Raw genomic sequence first — 17,902 nt, forward strand, 5'->3', positions numbered from 1 at the left:
TCGGTACGTTTGGTCAGGGGTCACCATCTTCCTCTTCCCTAGACGCAGGGTTTCCCTTACTCCATTTGCTTGGTACTTCCCCGTACGTAGAGTCACACTGTCACCTTAAAGGACAATATAGAACAAAATTTATTAATATGTTTTCCACATTAAAATAGTTCCCAAATGTTTTTGATTTTTCTGGATTCTTATGTCAAAGGGGGTAGACCAGGTCTGTTCTCTGGAAATGGGGGAATAAGTAGTAGCAAAATGGCGACTCACAAGAGTGAATGATAAAGTTATATTATTTTTTAATTATACAACAATTGGGCTTTAAAAATCCATTGCTCTGGTCACATCTAATTTGGAGGATCCATCACAGATTCCGCCAATAATACAGGATTAAGTGCAGAATTCTGATTTATTTGTACTGGTAAAATGAAGGACACCACGGCAGAAACTCAACAGACCTGATTACCGTCAATGGAGTCAACTTGGCACTTATTAAAAGTAGGAGCTGCTGCCGGTCAACTCTGAGGTTGACTTACTGGTATGTCCCCTGAGGACCAAAGATGGTGCCTGAACATTCTGTGCCATCAGAGGAGAGTCAGGACACCTCCATTCACCATACATCGATGCCTGGTAGAGAAAAGCAAAATGACTCACAGTTCCTGGCAAGGTGGCCAACTTGAGTTTTTCTGGATAGCTTTCCAAAAAATCATGGACAGACAATATTTTTTACGTACACATTGGAAACCTAAAATTAATCATTATAATTATGTGATCCATGTCTACAAAGCCCGCCGTTGCTATATGAAGCCATCAGCTGCTTTCACTGTGAACTGTAAAATGATGGTAATTACAATAAAAATAATCTGTAGAAGTTTTTTCAGGTACAAAAAAATCATGGACACTTTAATTTTTTTAAGGACAGGTCAAAAAAGTGCCCTATTTTTACAGAATTTCTGGACGGTTGGGAACCCTAGTCCCTTGTCTAGTGGCTATGTCAGTAGTCTTTGGCTGCCAAATCAGGGCACTGGGAACCTCTTTCTATCTGCCGACATCCCGAGCGCCTCTTCTATTTAGGAGCATGACGTGATTGTTGCCGTATTACATTGTCCCTGGTCTACTAATCTGGAGAAGTACCAGAGATGCCGGCAGGTAGGAGGAGGTTCGCCGGAATCTGATCTGAGAGTCAAAGACTACTAACAACTTCTGGACCAGGGTCCTATTGGTCATTTAGCGCAACCCTTTTGGCTTTCGGGTGGTCTCACCATATATCAACTGGTTTGTCTGACATACATCTGATGTTTAGGGCTTCTTGTGTTGTCTAGGATATGATATGTTGAAGTCTCCCCCCACTAATGTACTCATTTCTCCTTTCAGCTCAGACCAGCTTTGCTCTCTCTGGATCTCCATCGGCCTCCTGGGCTCACGCAGACTGCCTGCAAGCCAACGAGCAATGCATTAGTGATCAGTCCTGCAGCTCCAGACTCCGCACACTGCGCCAATGTTTAGCAGGGAGGGACCGGGATGTCCTGCTATCCAGCCAGGAATGTAAGACTGCTCTGGAGGTCCTTCAGGAGAGCGCTCTCTACATGTGCCGCTGTCGTAGAGGAATGAAGAAGGAGCTCCTGTGTCTACAAGTCTATTGGGGGATACACGCTGGCCTGACAGATGGTGAGAAGAAGTCTGTACTCCCTAAAATGAAGTAGGCTTTTAGTGCCCAAACCTCTTGGGTATCATTTTTGTTTTTAGAAGTTCTATTTCCCCAACATTCAGAAGGTTTGGAGCTCTATAGAGCTCTTTTGACCATTTTGAAGGAATGGACAAGTCATGTATGTCAGACCAAGGCGGATGTCTAATTTGAGTAGTGCCCATGGTTCATTGATGTCCAAAGAGGTGGTCAACCCCTTTATGTCTGATCTCAACAAGTTTAATGGCCTTGTTCACTTGGGTCAACACAACTATGTTACAGAGGAGAGTAGAGTAGAGGTCATCACATATTGTGCAGTGAACATTGTGAACATTGTAAAAGGCGACAATAAATCTGATTTGTCTCCACAGGGGATGAGTTTTATGAGTCGTCACCATATGAACCAGTGACCTCCCGCTTATCAGACATCTTTCGCCTGGCATCAATCAACTCCGGTGAGCATCAGTCAAAGGACTCTTTATAAAAAAAAAATCCTTGTACATATAAAACATGAAGACTATATAAAATAAATTATTTAATTTCCTAAAAGACTTTGTCCCATATTTATAAGACTGAACTATGCTTCGTTGGTTCCCAACTTTTGGGATGTCCTATACATGCAATGACCAGGTGTTGAATTGCTTAAAGTGGTAATCCACTACTTGGAGAATCCCTTCTCATTCCCCTTCTTCGCCCCCTGAAAAATAAACAAGCCTGTACTCACCTCCGGTGTGGCCGTGGTTCCAGCGATGTCTGAAGTTGCGCTCCAAGGTTCTTCTTGACATTATGACACGCGAGCCCCATGACCAATCATCAGCACCTGCCTTTGGATATTTGAGTAGGATTTGAACGCTGCCCTGACTTCCTGCTCAAATGTCCGAAGGCAAGGTAATGGAAGCCACTACTGATTTGTCGTGGGACTCGCGTGTCGTAACAATGTCAAGTGAGCCCTGGTGTTATGCTTGTAGAGCGAGCAGGGGATTTGTGGACCCACTGGGCCACAGCACACAGAAAACCCAGAGGGGATTGGCTGAGGAGCCATACATGGTTTTCACCAGAGCCTCTGATGGTGAGGGTGTTACGCTGCACGTGTGAGACCGGGTGCCACTCAAGAAGACTGGCGCTGCGACGGCTGTCCCCAGGTGTACGAGAGTGACAGTCTCTGGTGCTGGGTAACAGCGGCAGCAGGTGTCGAGGTTCCATCCGGCATGGATAGCAGCTGGTAAGAATATTTTGTGGCAGTGGGTATAGTGGTTGGCGGCCAGCAGGGCAGCTTGAAGCAGCAGCGGCAGACTTGGGATAACAACAGCACTGTATCAGCAGGACACTAAAATGCAAACATAAATTAGCAGTAGCATATAGCACAGTACAGCAGCAGCGGAGACAGCAGCATCACTGCTAAGGACCTGAGAACTAACAACATATGAGACCCGTTGACCATGCACTTCCCTTAAGGGGAAAGATGCCTTAAGTACCTGCAACCTCTCGGCTGTCCTGAGAGGCACTTCCGGGTTAAAGTATGCTGACCCTTTAAGAAAAGGGGTGTGGCCATGTGTGCACCCTTTGGGCAGAACCAGGAAACCTGTGAGGTGCACACAGGCTCCTGGAGACAGCATCATGGACTGAGGATGGGACAGCCACCGCAGGTCATCCGGGCAGGTGAGGAAATTGACGTCCCCGCCGGGAGAGGTTACAAGGACAATGTGGGGCAGTCAGTATGTCAATTACACCCGGAAACGCGACTTCAGACATTGCTGGAACCGTGGCCGCACCAGAGGTGAGTATAGGCTAATTTATTTTTATGGGGGCGAAAACAGGGAATGAGAAGGGGTTGTCCAAATAGTGGACAATCCCTTTATAAAAAAGTGTTATCTTCAATCTATTAACCCTATAAATGTGTCAGTTACACACAGACCAGGCCTCCAAAAAGACCATGCCCCCTTTTCAGCTTTTTCCAAGCATGCTGTACATAACTATAATTTTGTGCAATATCGTCACAGACAAGTTGCAGCCATTTTTGGGCACAATTACAATTTACAACAAAAGCTGGCTCAAGTTTATAAATAAATTTACTCTTCTATTGATTTCCCGTCGTAGTCAATATCCTTAATCGTAGCCGTTGAATGAAAACTTTAATGTCCATTTCCAGAAGATAAAACTCTCTCCTGACGAGGCATGTAGGTGTGATGCCAACTTCTGGAAGCTTGTTAACGTTCTTGATGGCTTTGCAGCCAAAATATACTATTACAATGCAGTTAATACTGTAGCTCCAGGTTGTTTGTATGGCATCGTGGAGTTTCTACAGCAATTTGGCCAATCAGGTACAAAGCATCCTCCGGTGGATTCAGAAGGGCCACCTAATGTAATGACTATGGTGTCCACCCGATGATAGGCCGTTGCCATTGTAGACCAGATGATAAGTCTTCTTATATTTACATATTAAGTGATTTTTTCTGAAGAATCTCCTTTATCCTACATCTCGCAGGCACAGAGGCAGCCATTATTAAGCAAAATGCCTGCTTGGATGCAGCGAAGTTCTGCAACGTCAATGATGCATGCAAAAAATTACGTTCCAATTTTATCTCTGTCTGCAACACGATGGAGGATGTGCTATGTTACCGTCGTAAGTGCCACAAGAGCCTGCGTACCTTCATGGAGCGTATTCCGTCAAATCTGACCTACCCCCTTCTCTTCTGTCCCTGCGGGGACAAACCGTGTGCGGAGAGGCGCCGCCAGACCACAGTGCCAAGCTGCTCCTTTAATCGTCCTGAAGTCCCCAACTGCTTGGAGGTGTGGGCCACCTGTAGACAGGATCCAATTTGCAGGTAAGGTGGCACATTATAAAGGTGGCTAACCCTGAACCCCTTCTTAAAGGGGTTTACCAGGACTTGAATATTAATGATTTATCCCTTTGACTTCAATGAGAGCTGAGCTATCGTATGGCCACTGTGTACATCTGGCCACAAGATGAGCTTCTGGCAATCTGAAGATATGTCTTCAGGGCCAACTCCAGGTTTTTGTGGGCCCAGGGTGAAAAAGTCTCAGTGGGTCACATGCATACATGGAAACGCACTTAAACAGATACGTACACATACAGGCATACATATTTTTGTCTGTTTATATGAATTTTAGCAAATTTGCCTTCAAATATGTATATATTTGAAGGCAAATTTCCTAATATACACAGTCATATACACTGACATACATAAATACAAACATCATACCTGCATACACTACAGACATATTAGAGATATTATTAATATGGGAAAGCTGGCAGCAGCCTCACTCACCTCCCCGCTTGTCTCTGTCCAGCTCCTCCCGGGCATGTGGCTGTGCAGGCCACGCTGCGTGATGGACATCTTTTTAACAGACCTAGCAGCACACAGTGAGACTGTATATACATCACAGGGGAGGATGGGGGAAACAGTATGTACATCACAGGGGAGGCTGGGGGCAACAGTATGTACATCACAAGGGATGCTGGGGGCTACTGTATATACATCACACACAGGGCTGGGGGCTACAGTATATACATCACAGGAGAGGCTGGGGTCAACAGTATATACATCACAGGGGAGGCTGGGGTCAACAGTATGTACATCACATGGTAGGCTGGGGTGACAGTATATACATCACAGGAGTGGCTAGGGGATACAGGTTTTACATCACAGGAGGGTCTGTGGCTACAGTTTATACATCACAGGAGGGGCTGGGGCTACAGTATATACATCACAGGAGGGGCTGGGGGTACAGTATATATATCACAGGAGAGGCTTGGGTAATAGGCAATACTGGGGGGACATGCACATTTCTACGGAGAGGCATACACATTACTGAGGGGCATACATGTTACTGAAGGGCATACTCGTTACTAAGGGGTATACACATTACTGGAGGAAATACACTTTTCTACAGGGTATACACATTACTAGGGGGGCATACACATTACTAGGTGGACACGCACATTACTGGGGGCATAGATGTTAATGGAGGCCCTACACATCACTTGGAAAGGGGGCATACAGGTCTGGTGTTGTGGCTCATACAGCTCTCGTGGGTGGGTGCCATACAGCTCTGGTGGGTGGGCCCCATCCAGATCTGGTGGGGTGGCCGCATACAGCTCTGGTGGGTGGGCCCCATACAGCTCTGGTGGGGGGCACCATTTAGCTCTGATGGGGGCCCCAAACAGCTCTGGTGGGGGGGTCCCATATAGCTCTGGTGAGTGGGCCCTATACAGCTCTGGTGAGGGGGCTTGGTTCATACTGCTCTGCTTTGGTGGGGCTGGGGGCATACTGCTCTTCTCTAGTAGAGCCATACTGCTCTGGCGGGCCCATGCTGCACTGATAAGGGACTTTGGGGCATACTGCTCTGCTCTGGTGGGGCCAGGGGCATACTGCTCTGCTTTGGTGGAGCCATATTGCTCTGGGAGGTCCATGGTGCTCTGGTGAGGGGGCTGGGGGCATACTGCTCTGCTCTGGTGGGGCCAAGGGCATACTGCTCTGCTCTGGTGGGGGCGTACTGCTCTGCTCTGGTGGAGCCATACTGCTCTGAGGGGCCCATGCTGCTCTGGTGAAGGGACTGGGGGCATACTGCTCTGCACTGGTGGAGTCGGGGGCATACTGCTCTGCTGTGGTGGAGCAATACTGCTCTGGGTAGGTGGGGGGAGACGAGGGGCCACATACAGTGCTGGCCCCGGGTGATGTTGCCTAGCGCTGTGGCTCCTCTCTCTCCAGCCTCTTCATATGGGGGACAGGAGTGCAGCATGCCATGTGGTAGCTCCAACCACAGATGAACTTCTGTACACAAGCACCCCAGCAGTCAGCAGTAAACGCTGGGCTGCAGGTGCCGGGTTTAAACGGCTGGCAGCCAGGAAAGTGCGACTGCGACCCAGAGAACTGTGGTCCCCAGAACTTGGCCCAGGTACTGCAGAACTGATTACCACCCCTGACTTTGGGGAGTGGGCCTCTCCGGCTGTCCAGGGCCCCTGCACTTGCCCAGGTGCTCCGGTGCTGATGCCGGCCCTGCATGTCATCAATATCTAACTCATGGACAATCCCTCTAAGACGTAAAAAGGAGTCAGAAGGTGGAAGTGATATCAATTACATACATATACAAATATATCTGGAGCTTGTGATGGGTATGAAGTTGGAGGGGTTGATATTTTGTAGACTTCCTTTCAGTCATCTCCTTTCAGATGTATTCTCCCTATCAGATATTGTTTTAGGGAAACACCTTGAAATGCAACCTGCACAAAGGATGCATTATTTCTCCATACTAAATGAGCCAGCAATGATCGTGGTAGCCATGGCATAAAGAGTTTGCACACCCAAAGCCAAGCCAAGTCTGGGTGCCTAAAACTATGGGGGGGGGAGGCAGTTGTTCAAGATCCTGCTATATTCCCCTTTTTTTGATTGATTAGTATAAGGGTATGTCTTTACAGGATGGAAAAAAACCTATTAGGATATGTGCACATGACGTCTGTTTCAGGCAAAGTCCACCTGGAACCTGCCTGAAAAAAAAGCACTAAAATATGGCAAAAAATTGGGCATATGCACAGCATTGTCAAAACGGCTTGTTGTGCATATGCTTAGTCCTTTTGAACCTCTTTCAGGCACTTCGGGTTTCCAACTTCGTGCAGGGCTTAACAAAAGTGACCAGACCAGTTTCAAAAGAGACAGATACCGCCTGTGTTTTCCTGAAAAGTCTACTCAGCGGGTACATTGTCATCTAAAAGATGTTCTGTGCACATACCTTTACATAGAAGACCCTCCACATGGAAATCCAGATGGAAAATTTGCTGCACTTTCACCTCATATGAGCATAGGCTTATTGAGGAAACAGCACACCAGGAAATGTGGAGTCCTGAAGGTTCTTCAGTGGTGGTAAGGTGACCATGGGGACATTGCAGGGTGTGAGCTTTCTTGGAAAGATGGTTTGTCAAGTTCCAGATGGAAGTTTCAAATGTGATGGATAATCGGACGTGTTGGGGCACAGTATTCCAAATAATGGGGGACACTTGGGAGAAGTCTTACAGGCAATTGGGTGAGGAACGTATGAGTGTGGAGGAATGAAGGAGGTCTTGGGAGGACCAGAGATTACGTATGTGAAGATATCGGTACATTGGTTTGGAGATATATGGAGGAGGCAAATTATGGACGGCTTTGTAGATCGGTGTTAGTAGTTTAAACTGAATTAGTTGGGCAATTGGATCCAATGAAGGGATTAATTAATCTAACTAATCCACCGAGGAGAGAGGTGGATTAGTCAGACAGTAGAATTAAGGATGAACTGGAGGGGTGCGAGAATGTTAGCAGGGAGACCACAGAGGAGGATGTTGCAGTAGTCAAGGCGGGAGATGATGAGTGCATGTACTAGCATTTCAGTAGATTTTGAGTTGAAGACAGGACGGATTCTGGAAATATTTTAGAGTTGAGACACCTATTATAAAGATTCTTCCCATTATAAAATGACAAACCAAATGTCAATATTAGACAATTGCTAATTGGAATAATCACTGTTAAATGCAAATGCCATAATATATCCAGTAATATATAGTTAAGCGGGCTTTACACGCTGCAATATCGGTACCGATATCGCTAGCGTGGGTACCCGCCCCCATCTGTTGTGCGACACGGGCAAATCGCTGCCCGTGCCACACAACATCGCCCAGACCCGTCACACTACTTACCTGTCCGGCGACGTCGCTGTGATCGGTGAACCGCCTCCTTTCTAAGGGGGCGGTTCGTTCAGTGTCACAGCGACGTCACAGCTGCGTCACTGAGCGGCCGCCCAATAGAAGCGGAGGGGCGGAGATGAGCGGGACGTAACATCCCGCCCACCTCCTTCCTTCCGCATAGCAGCCGGGAGGCAGGTAAGGAGAGCTTCCTCGTTCCTGCGGTGTCACATGGAGCGATGTGTGCTGCCGCAGGAACGAGGAACAACTTCGTTACTGCTGCAGTAACGATATTTGAGAATGGACCCCCATGTCACCGATGAGCGATTTTGCACGTTTTTGCGACGATGCAAAATCACTCATAGGTGTCACACGCAACGGCATTGCTAATGCGGCTGGATGTGCGTCACCAATTCGTGACCCCAACGACTTCGCATTAGCGATGTCATAGCGTGTAAAGCCCCCTTTACATTATACTTTGACTCCAGTTATGTTCGTAACTCCTCCACATCTTGTTTCTAGAAATATGTACCTATTCCCACCATTCTTACTCATATTCCTAAATTTACTGTCATGAGTAATGCAGTACATCTGATATGGGATTTTACAGCTAGAAAATAAAATATTTAAATGTATGTTGGACCTGGAAAAGGCTTCCGAAACATGGTACAATATGTTCCCTCGCAGATAAGAACTACACTAACAACCCAATGTCCAAATATTATAAATAATAGACACAAAAATTGAGGGCATAAAATAACATATTTAAATATTAAGTAATTCTACAATTATAATAATATCCATAAATGCTGGAAGATATAGTCAATAATGTAGGAGAAACTAGACTAAAAAGACCTACATAGGGGAAAGGACCCAGATAAGATATTAGGCCACATCAAAAAGCCTCCAAATCCAAAGACAAAAACAACCCGTCTCCTAACAATACCGGTCAGGATAAATTTTATATCCTTATTGCATCCAAAAAAGTGCGTGCCTCATTATTAAATAGCAGGATATAAAAAAAAACATAATATATCCAAATGCAAAGAATTATAGAAGACAGCCCAACAAGAGGCCAAAGCAGTGACTAGATATAGCAATAATTAAAGGGTTAAGAATGGAAAACAGTAAGCCCAAGAGGTCGTCTATAACCGTGCGACAGGTTGATGCCGGTAAAGTTGGCAAAAATGTAAATAGAAGGGAGGAGGGAGGCAAGCAAGCACATTGCTGGGCATTTTACCAACAGTGGGCTTCATCAGGAGGTGTGATAGAATGTATAGCCCCATAGGTCTACTCTTCCCTCCTCTTCTTCTCTCAAAAACGTAAGCCCAAGAGGTCGTCCAAAGCCCCGGATGTCGGTAAAGTTGGTAAAGATGTAAAAAGAAGGGAGGAGGGCTGGCAAGCACATCGATTAGCGTTTTACCAACAGTGGGCTTCATCAGGAGAAGTGAAAAAATGTATGGCCCCATAGGTCTACTCCTCCCTCCTCTTCTTTTCCCAAAACAGTAAGCCCAAGAGGTCGTCTATAACAACAGATTGATGTCAGTAAAGTGGGAAAGGATGTAAAAAAAGGAAGGAGGGCTGGCAAGCACATCGATTAGCGTTTTACCAACAGTGGGCTTCATCAGGAGGGGTGATAAAATGTATGGCCCCATAGGTCTACTCCTCCCTCCTCTTCTTTTCCCAAAACAGTAAGCCCAAGAGGTTGTATATAACCTTGCGACAGGTTGAAGCCAGTAAAGTTGGACAGGATGTAAAAAGAAGGGAGCAGGGCTGGAAAGCACATTGATGAGTGTTTCACTAATAATAGGCTTCATCAGGAGATGTGAAAGAATGTTGGCCTCATAGATCCAGTCTTCCCTCCTCCTCTTCTCCCAAAACAGTAAGCACAAGAGGCTGTCTATAACCTTGTGGCAGATTGATACCGGTAAAGTTGGAAAAGATGAAAAAGAAGGGAGGAGGGTGGGCAAGCACCTCGATGAGTGTTTCACTAACACTGGGCTTCATCAGGAGGTGTGATAGAATGTATGGCCCAACTGCTACCAGATCTTCTCCGAAAACAGTAAGCCCAAGAGGTCATCTATAAGTGTACGACAGGTTGATGTTGGTAAAGTTGGAAAAGATGAAAAAGAAGGGAGGAGGGTGGGCAAGCACCTCGATGAGTGTTTCACTAACACTGGGCTTCATCAGGAGATGTGATAGAATGCATAGTCCTCCCTCCCCTTTGTGTTTCTTCTCTCATTAGTGCAAAATGTAATAGATAACTCCTAGCAAAGCAAAGAAAACCACATGAGGTCTTTAACATTTTATAATTTCCATAGTGTATATTATATTATGTCTTTTGTCTTTTTGTGAAATCTAGGTCCAGATTGGCAGATTTTGTTACCAACTGTCAGAGTTCTCAGTCTGTGAGCGGCTGTGTACGGGATAACTATGCAGCCTGTCTCGGGGCATATGCTGGGCTGATCGGTGAGTATTTGGCGTTACACCTTCTAGCTCTTGCTCCAGTGGGCATTACCAATTTTCGTAATCTATTATCGGTTGCCTTTGTTCTCTTCCCTTAGGATACGATGTGGCTCTGAACTTCCTGGACTCAGATCCACATTCATTTTCCATAGGACCTTGGTGCTCATGTAGTGGAAGTGGTGACCAGGAATCCATGTGTGAGCTGTACCTGAAAGAGTTTACACAGAACCGCTGCTTACGTGAGTGTGGGGATATGGAAAGAGCAGATCCCTTTTTTTCATTCTAAACCAGAGAAAATACAGTGAAAATCTTCTGATATGTTATAGATACACAGGAGATCTCTAATTACTTACTGACTTCCCCTTTAAGTGCAGAATATCCATTAGATAAAACACCAGTATAATCTGAGCGCCGGCTTATCGTGCCCTCGCTACATGTTAGGCTCGGATACACAAACATTTTTAAATGCATGTCTCAGATGTATTGCGATTGATCCAAGTGATATTGAGCCTTATGATAATTCAATTTTGTGTACACACCAGCATTAGAAATGCATGAAAGAGCATGGTCCGATAAAATGTGTTTGGGAATGCATTGTCTAGATTTGCTGTATGTAGATGATTAATTTACTGTTGGGAAAACAAATGAATGGATACAAAGGAAGGAGGCAAAACAGGGGGATAGTACTGGGATGATAACAGTATGGATAATGCAAAGCATACATGTTATTTACTAGAGAGTAGAGTTGAGCGGATTGCTAATAATCCGGGTCTGGCGGATCCGTCTCGGGTTGTCACAGAAGTCCGGATCCGATCCGGAATCCGGCCCCATGTAAGTCAATGGGGAGCGGATCCGGGGAGAGAGAGAGAGAAGAGAGAGAAGAGAGAGAGAGAAGAGAGAGAGAGAGAGAGAAAGGAGAGAGAGAGAACAAAACAACCGAACCCGGATCGTGCAGCCGGATTCCCGGGTCCAGGTCGGATCAAGATCGGACGCTGAAACCGCGCGGATCCGGACTTTTACAGTTCGGGTCCGCTCAACACTATTAGAGAGATAGATAGATAGATGCTCGATACTCATAACTAGTGATGAGTGGGCACTACCATGCTCGGGTGCTCGATACTCGTAACTAGTGATGAGCAGGCACTACCATGCTCGGGTGCTCGGTACTCGTAACTAGTGATGAGCGGGCACTACCATGCTCGGGTGCTCGGTACTCGTAACTAGTGATGAGTGGGCACTACCATGCTCGGGTGCTCGATACTCGTAACTAGTGATGAGCGGGCACTACCATGCTCGGGTACTCGGTACTCGTAACTAGTAATGAGCGGGCACTACCATGCTCGGGTGCTCGGTACTCGTAACTAGTGATGAGCGGGCACTATCATGCTCGGGTGCTCAGTACTCGTAACTAGTGATGAGTGGGCAGTACCATGCTCGGGTGCTCAGTACTCGTAACTAGTGATGAGCGGGCACTACTATGCTCTGGTGCTCGATAGTGAGTGATGATGGTGCTCAAGTAGGGCCGAGCCCCAGGGGGTGGATGATGGAATTCGGTGCGGAAAGAAGGGAGACCACATGATGGGAATGCAGTGCCAACTGGTGTTTACTCACAGCGGTGGTAATGCTGGTTCACTGAGGACGGCTGGTTTCGACTTTTGGTCCCTTTCGTCCCAGTGCCGGTGTGGTAACCTGGTGGCTTCTTTCCCCTGCACCTTGGTTGGTGGAACCCCGTGGCTTGGAGCATCTCGGGATCCCCTACTGTTTGTCGTCAGTCTCTGGTCCGTATGGCGGGCAGTGTGAACTGTTATGATCCGGAACCATGGAAGACCACCACAAATTATTGGCAAAAAGGTGACAAGAGCATTGGCAACTAATCTGGCCGCCATCCCCTTACTAACCATCACAATTAGAAGTAGCCGAGGGGTGAACTAACATCCTGTGCACCGCGAACCCAGCCGGAGAACTAACTATCCTAAAGGTAGGAAAGATGAATAACTCTCTGCCTCAGAAAATAGACAAGAATAGCAAGCCCCCCACATTCAAAGACTGCGGTGATATAGGAAAAACACAATACACAGGTAGATGACAAGATTAGCAAAAGGTGAGGCCCCCGCTGACTAAAATAGGAAAGGACAGGAAAGGGACTGATGGTGGCCAGAGAAAAACCCTACAAAATACCAACTTCCTGATAGTACAAAAAGGCCCTCAGATCGCTCGATCTGAACTCCGTCCTATACCAGGTGCCCTTGTCATACCAATGAACAGAAAACAAGAATTATAACAAATTCAACAAGCCACAAACACGGACCCAAAGGAGCTATACTCCACACAGAACTGCAGGGAGTTCCTCAACAATCCACTGAGGGGGAAAATCCCTGGAAGGAAATAAGCTGAAACTAACCACAACAAATGAAAAACCCAGATAAGCAAAAGAACCAGACAATAAATAAAGAGCAAGCACTTATCTGGAGTAGATGTGGTGTAGAGCAAGCTTAAGCAGGCTGAAGATACAAAGAACAACTGACATCCGGCAACAGCCTGCAATCAGACCAGGACTTAAATAAGCAGAGAGTTAGCAAAGGAAACACCCACTGCACAACACACCTGGTCTCTGTCCAAACCATTCCTGGCCACTAGAGGGAGCCTCCCAGCAGCCAAAACATAACTAACATTCACAACAGTGAACCCTGTAGGGTCGGTGTTCTGTTCCCATTCCTGGCTCTCTCGTTACTGATGGTGCCCTCGGACTTCACGGTCAGGGAGGTCCTGGATGGTCCCCTCACTGTGCAGGTATTTGTCAGGTAGCCTGAACGGTTCGTCTAACCTAGGGTCCTGTGCCCGGTCGGTGCTATGGTTCCAGGGGTACCTGGTCGTACCCACCCTGGCAACCACTCTCCTTCACCAGCTAGGTCACTGCTACACGACCCCATCTGAAGACACGTCCGTCTCCTACAACTGTCACCACAGACGCCTCTTCTGTCTCACTCCGCCCCCCCCGGTTGTTGTCTAGTGGACTGGATCGGCTCCACCCCTGGGTGGCCATCCATTGGGTCCCAAACTAGTCAGTCACCAATAATTGGGAGAGGGAAACTGGGGATGTTTATGCGTTTGTATTTTACCGGCACTGGTCTTCCAGGTCCCTGGGGGTAGGCCCTGCATCTTTGACAGGATGCAGTACCTTGTAGTGCCCTGATGGGTTCAGGGGCGCTACACTACCATGATCGGGTGCTGGGTACTCGTAGCTAGTAATGCGTGAGCACTACCATGCTCAGGTGTCGGTACTCCTAACTAGTGATGAGCGAGTGTCGCGGGAGGAGGAGGGGACGCTGCGCTCTCCCACTGCTCGGGTCCGGCCGCTGCTGCGGCTGCCGCTGCTGCTCGGTGGTGGCTCGAGCGGTGGGCCGGATCCCGGGAACTCGAGCGGCGCTCCTCGCCCGTGAGTGAAAAGGGAGATTGATTGGATGGTGGGGGATTTGGTGATTGTCCGTGACGCCACCCACGGTTGTGGTGATATTGGTGACACCACCGCTGCTCTAGACGGGGATCCCGGGAGCGGTGACAGGGAGCAGCTTGGTTGTTATTTCTCCCCTCCGTGGGTAGGGGGTTGGTTGTCCTGGGGCCCAGGGATGGGGTAGGGATGGATGGCAGGCGGGTTACGGGGCCTGGTGAGGTGCAGGGTCGCGGGGGCAACGCTGTGCCGCACGGTAAAACACACGGCTGGATGGACGGGTCCCACAGATGGCTGCGGTGTTGTTGTCTCCCGGCAGGTTAGTGATGACTGCCTTTCCCTGCACCTATGTACGGTAAACGGTTCCAATGGGTTCCCACCGGTAACCCTCTTCCCCGGCTTGGATGTGGGCCGGAGGAGCCCCTTTTGCCCGCAGGCTCTGGCCCTGAGAAACGGTTGCCTTGGCGGTGGCGGTGTCTCCCTCACTTTGGTTGGACTGTTGCCTTCTGTCGGGACTTGGTCGTTGGGAAACCCAGGAGGTTCCCTTCACTAACGAATTCGGCAAATTCATGGCGACTCCTAGCCTTGCCGGGGTCCGTAAGCCCCTGCCAGATGGTGCTGGCTTCTCTTTGCGTACCGGTCCGGTACCGCCGGGCCACCGCCTGTCCACGGTCCTTACGGTAAACTCCGATAGGCCACTCCTGCAGACGGTCACCACCGTCTGCCAACCTTGCTGTCTCGCCCGGGCCACATACCCGGACGCTGTTAGTTGCTCCACTACCACTTTCCTTCCTCTCACTTTCGCCTCCAAAACTAATCTGTCTACTTTTCCCGCCACCAGGACTGTGAACTCCTCGGTGGGCGGGGCCAACCGCCTGGCCCACCCCCTGGTGTGAACATCAGCCCCTGGAGGAAGGCAACAAGGGTTTTATGTCTGACTTCGGCACAGTCAGCTGGGAGTGTGGGGTGTGTGGATGATGTGCTCTGTGGCCCCTGGCTTGTCCAGGGTGCCACATTCCCCCTTAGTTAAATGCAGACCATCCGCGGGCTGCCCGTCCATCACCGGTTTTATTTTCACCAACTGAACAATAGAAAACGGTAACACACAATACAATTATAATAACTTCTTCCCACATCGGGAGGTACTCTTACTTAAACGTTGCGTAACGGTTACGGCTTCCGCTCTCTCCCACCCAAACAACCTGGCCCTGATGCTGCCCCTAAGCAAACAGGCAGCACCCCTTGACCCCAGTCCAGCACAAGTTGCCCGAGCGGGTTCTGTCCTTTTCAGGGGACCCACGTCCATGGGAAACCCCTGAAACACCCAGAGGATTGCCACTGGTTCCGGTGGTGGCTGGGCCCCAGCCTGCTCCACTGCGGGCCCTTCCTCCAATCTGCCTCTCCGGAGGCGGTAACGGTAAAAGCCACAACAACATTATTTACATGCCACAAGTTTGTGGTTGCCCTGCTAGTTCTCGGGCCTGTTCATAAGGAGTTCCTTATGCAAAATGGTGAAGGGGGGTCCCAACGGGGACCAGTTGCCGGCAACGACCGGTTTCAAATCAAGGTTGCAAATCAGGGCTTCAATCAGGTGACATCTCAGTTGATTATTCTTTTTCATTCTCAAACTTTCAAACTTTAAACACTGGTGGTCCCAACGGGGACAAGGACAACGGTATTCCGCTGCCATCACTCTGAGTCGGCTGCATCCTCTGCCACCGCAGTGGCAGGCCTGCTGTGAAAGGGGTGCCCGGTATCCGTTTCCACCATTGCGTGCGGTGTAATAAACTACCGGTTCTCCCACGTAACGGAGACGCTCACTTGTCTCCTCACTTTCAGGGGTGGGCTCAGCACCGGAGCTGGAGTCACTGGAGTCACTATCACTTGTCTCTGCGTCAGGCGGGTTGCCGCCAGCTGCCGCAGCCTCCTGGTTTCCAGTATCCAGCACTTCAGATCCTTCCACGGTAGCGTGGGGTAGTAGGTCAGGTTGGCTTACACTGAGGCGCCCCAAGGATAATGATAGGGGCGATACGAGGGCCGAGACGGGGCCGGGCCCCCCAGCCGCAGTGGCTGGTCCCTGTGGGACATGGAAGCGTGGGTCACCCGTCGGCTCCATCACGCCGGCTCCCATCGCATACATCGGGACAGTCGCCACCAGCGCTTCCACCTCGCTGGTCCACTGCTCCATCATCCGGAAGATCTGATTCTGTTGACGTTGGTTGAACTCAACCACTCTGGCCTTCATCCATGCCACGGTCCCGGGCTCGGGGTCTGGCGCAATCACTGCCGGGACTTCTGGCACATTTTCGTTAAGGGGCCGCGGTCCCAGCGGCTCCCACGGGAGCGATTCAGGGGGGTCCTGAGCGTCTGCAGCCGGTTGGTCCGCCGGGGCGGGTTGGCAGAATATCGCTACCGGTTGGACGGGTAGCGGGCGTAGTGGCGGGGCGGCAGCAGCTAACACGGGTAGCGGGGAGGGAGGCAGGTTGAGCGGGTGCAGGCCGGACTCCTCAGCTGCAGTGGCCGATCCCTCGGGAATACAGGGGCGTGGGTCTCTTACCCGCTCCTCCAAATCCTCTTTCACCTCGCGTCTCTGCATAGCAGCCACCACTTCCGCCATGTCGGTCTCCCACTCCTCCAGGAGGAGCTGCATGTGGGCTTGCAGATGGTTATTCAGCGGGGCAGTCCGGTCTCTCAGCCACATTGCCGTGCCGGGCGCGGGAGCATCCTCGTTGGTAGTCGGACTGTGCATTTTGGCAATAAAGTCTTCCAGGAACCCAGTATCGCTGTAGAGTCCTGGCGTCTCTGCTTTTATAGCCGCGCTCATATGCGACCAGCCGCCATTTCGTCCCCCTTAGTCTCTTTCCGGCTCCTCCTCTATAGGGGCGGGGTTTTTGGCCTTCGCGCCTCTACTACTCGAGGAGACGCTCGAGCGGGAACTCTTCCCGCCCAAGATGGCGGTTTCGCACATTTTTCGGCCGGACACCTCCGGCGGTCACACAAGGCGCACTTACACCAGTCGGTAGAACGGTAGGATCCTGTTTGTGATGCCAAGTTGTCACGGGTGGAGGAGGGGGGACGCTGCGCTCCCCCACTGCTCGGGTCCGGCCGCTGCTGCTGCTGCGGCTGCCGCTGCTGCTCGGTGGTGGCTCAGCGGTGGGCCGGATCCCGGGAACTCGAGCGGCGCTCCTCGCCCGTGAGTGAAAAGGGAGATTGATTGGATGGTGGGGGATTTGGTGATTGTCCGTGACGCCACCCACGGTTGTGGTGATATTGGTGACACCACCGCTGCTCTAGACGGGAATCCCGGGAGCGGTGACAGGGAGCAGCTTGGTTGTTATTTCTCCCCTCCGTGGGTAGGGGGTTGGTTGTCCCGGGGCCCGGTGATGGAGTAGGGATGGATGGCAGGTGGGTTACGGGGCCTGGTGAGGTGCAGGGTCGCGGGGGCAGCGCTGTGCCGCACGGCACGGTGGTACTCACTCAGCCAATGATGAGGACACAGTTCTCGGTAAAACACACGGCTGGATGGACGGGTCCCACAGACGGCTGCGGTGTTGTTGTCTCCCGGCAGGTTAGTGATGACTGCCTTTCCCTGCACCTATGTACGGTAAACGGTTCCAATGGGTTCTCACCGGTAACCCGC

At 49.8% G+C, this 17,902-nt stretch overlaps 1 protein-coding gene across 1 annotated transcript in view; it reads left to right on the forward strand.

The window, feature by feature from the left end:
• GFRA2 (GDNF family receptor alpha 2) overlaps positions 1–17,902 on the forward strand; it is a 106,321-nt gene that overhangs the window by 69,326 nt on the left and 19,093 nt on the right. Inside the window, exons 2-6 of the mRNA XM_075346455.1 lie at positions 1,366–1,659; positions 2,047–2,130; positions 4,161–4,500; positions 10,711–10,817; positions 10,913–11,053. Coding sequence (XP_075202570.1) covers positions 1,366–1,659; positions 2,047–2,130; positions 4,161–4,500; positions 10,711–10,817; positions 10,913–11,053 — 966 coding nt within the window. The remainder of the gene's footprint in view (positions 1–1,365; positions 1,660–2,046; positions 2,131–4,160; positions 4,501–10,710; positions 10,818–10,912; positions 11,054–17,902) is intronic.

This window comes from Anomaloglossus baeobatrachus, chromosome 4, assembly GCF_048569485.1.
Source record: "Anomaloglossus baeobatrachus isolate aAnoBae1 chromosome 4, aAnoBae1.hap1, whole genome shotgun sequence".
In the NCBI taxonomy this organism is placed as follows: Eukaryota; Metazoa; Chordata; class Amphibia; order Anura; family Aromobatidae; genus Anomaloglossus; species Anomaloglossus baeobatrachus.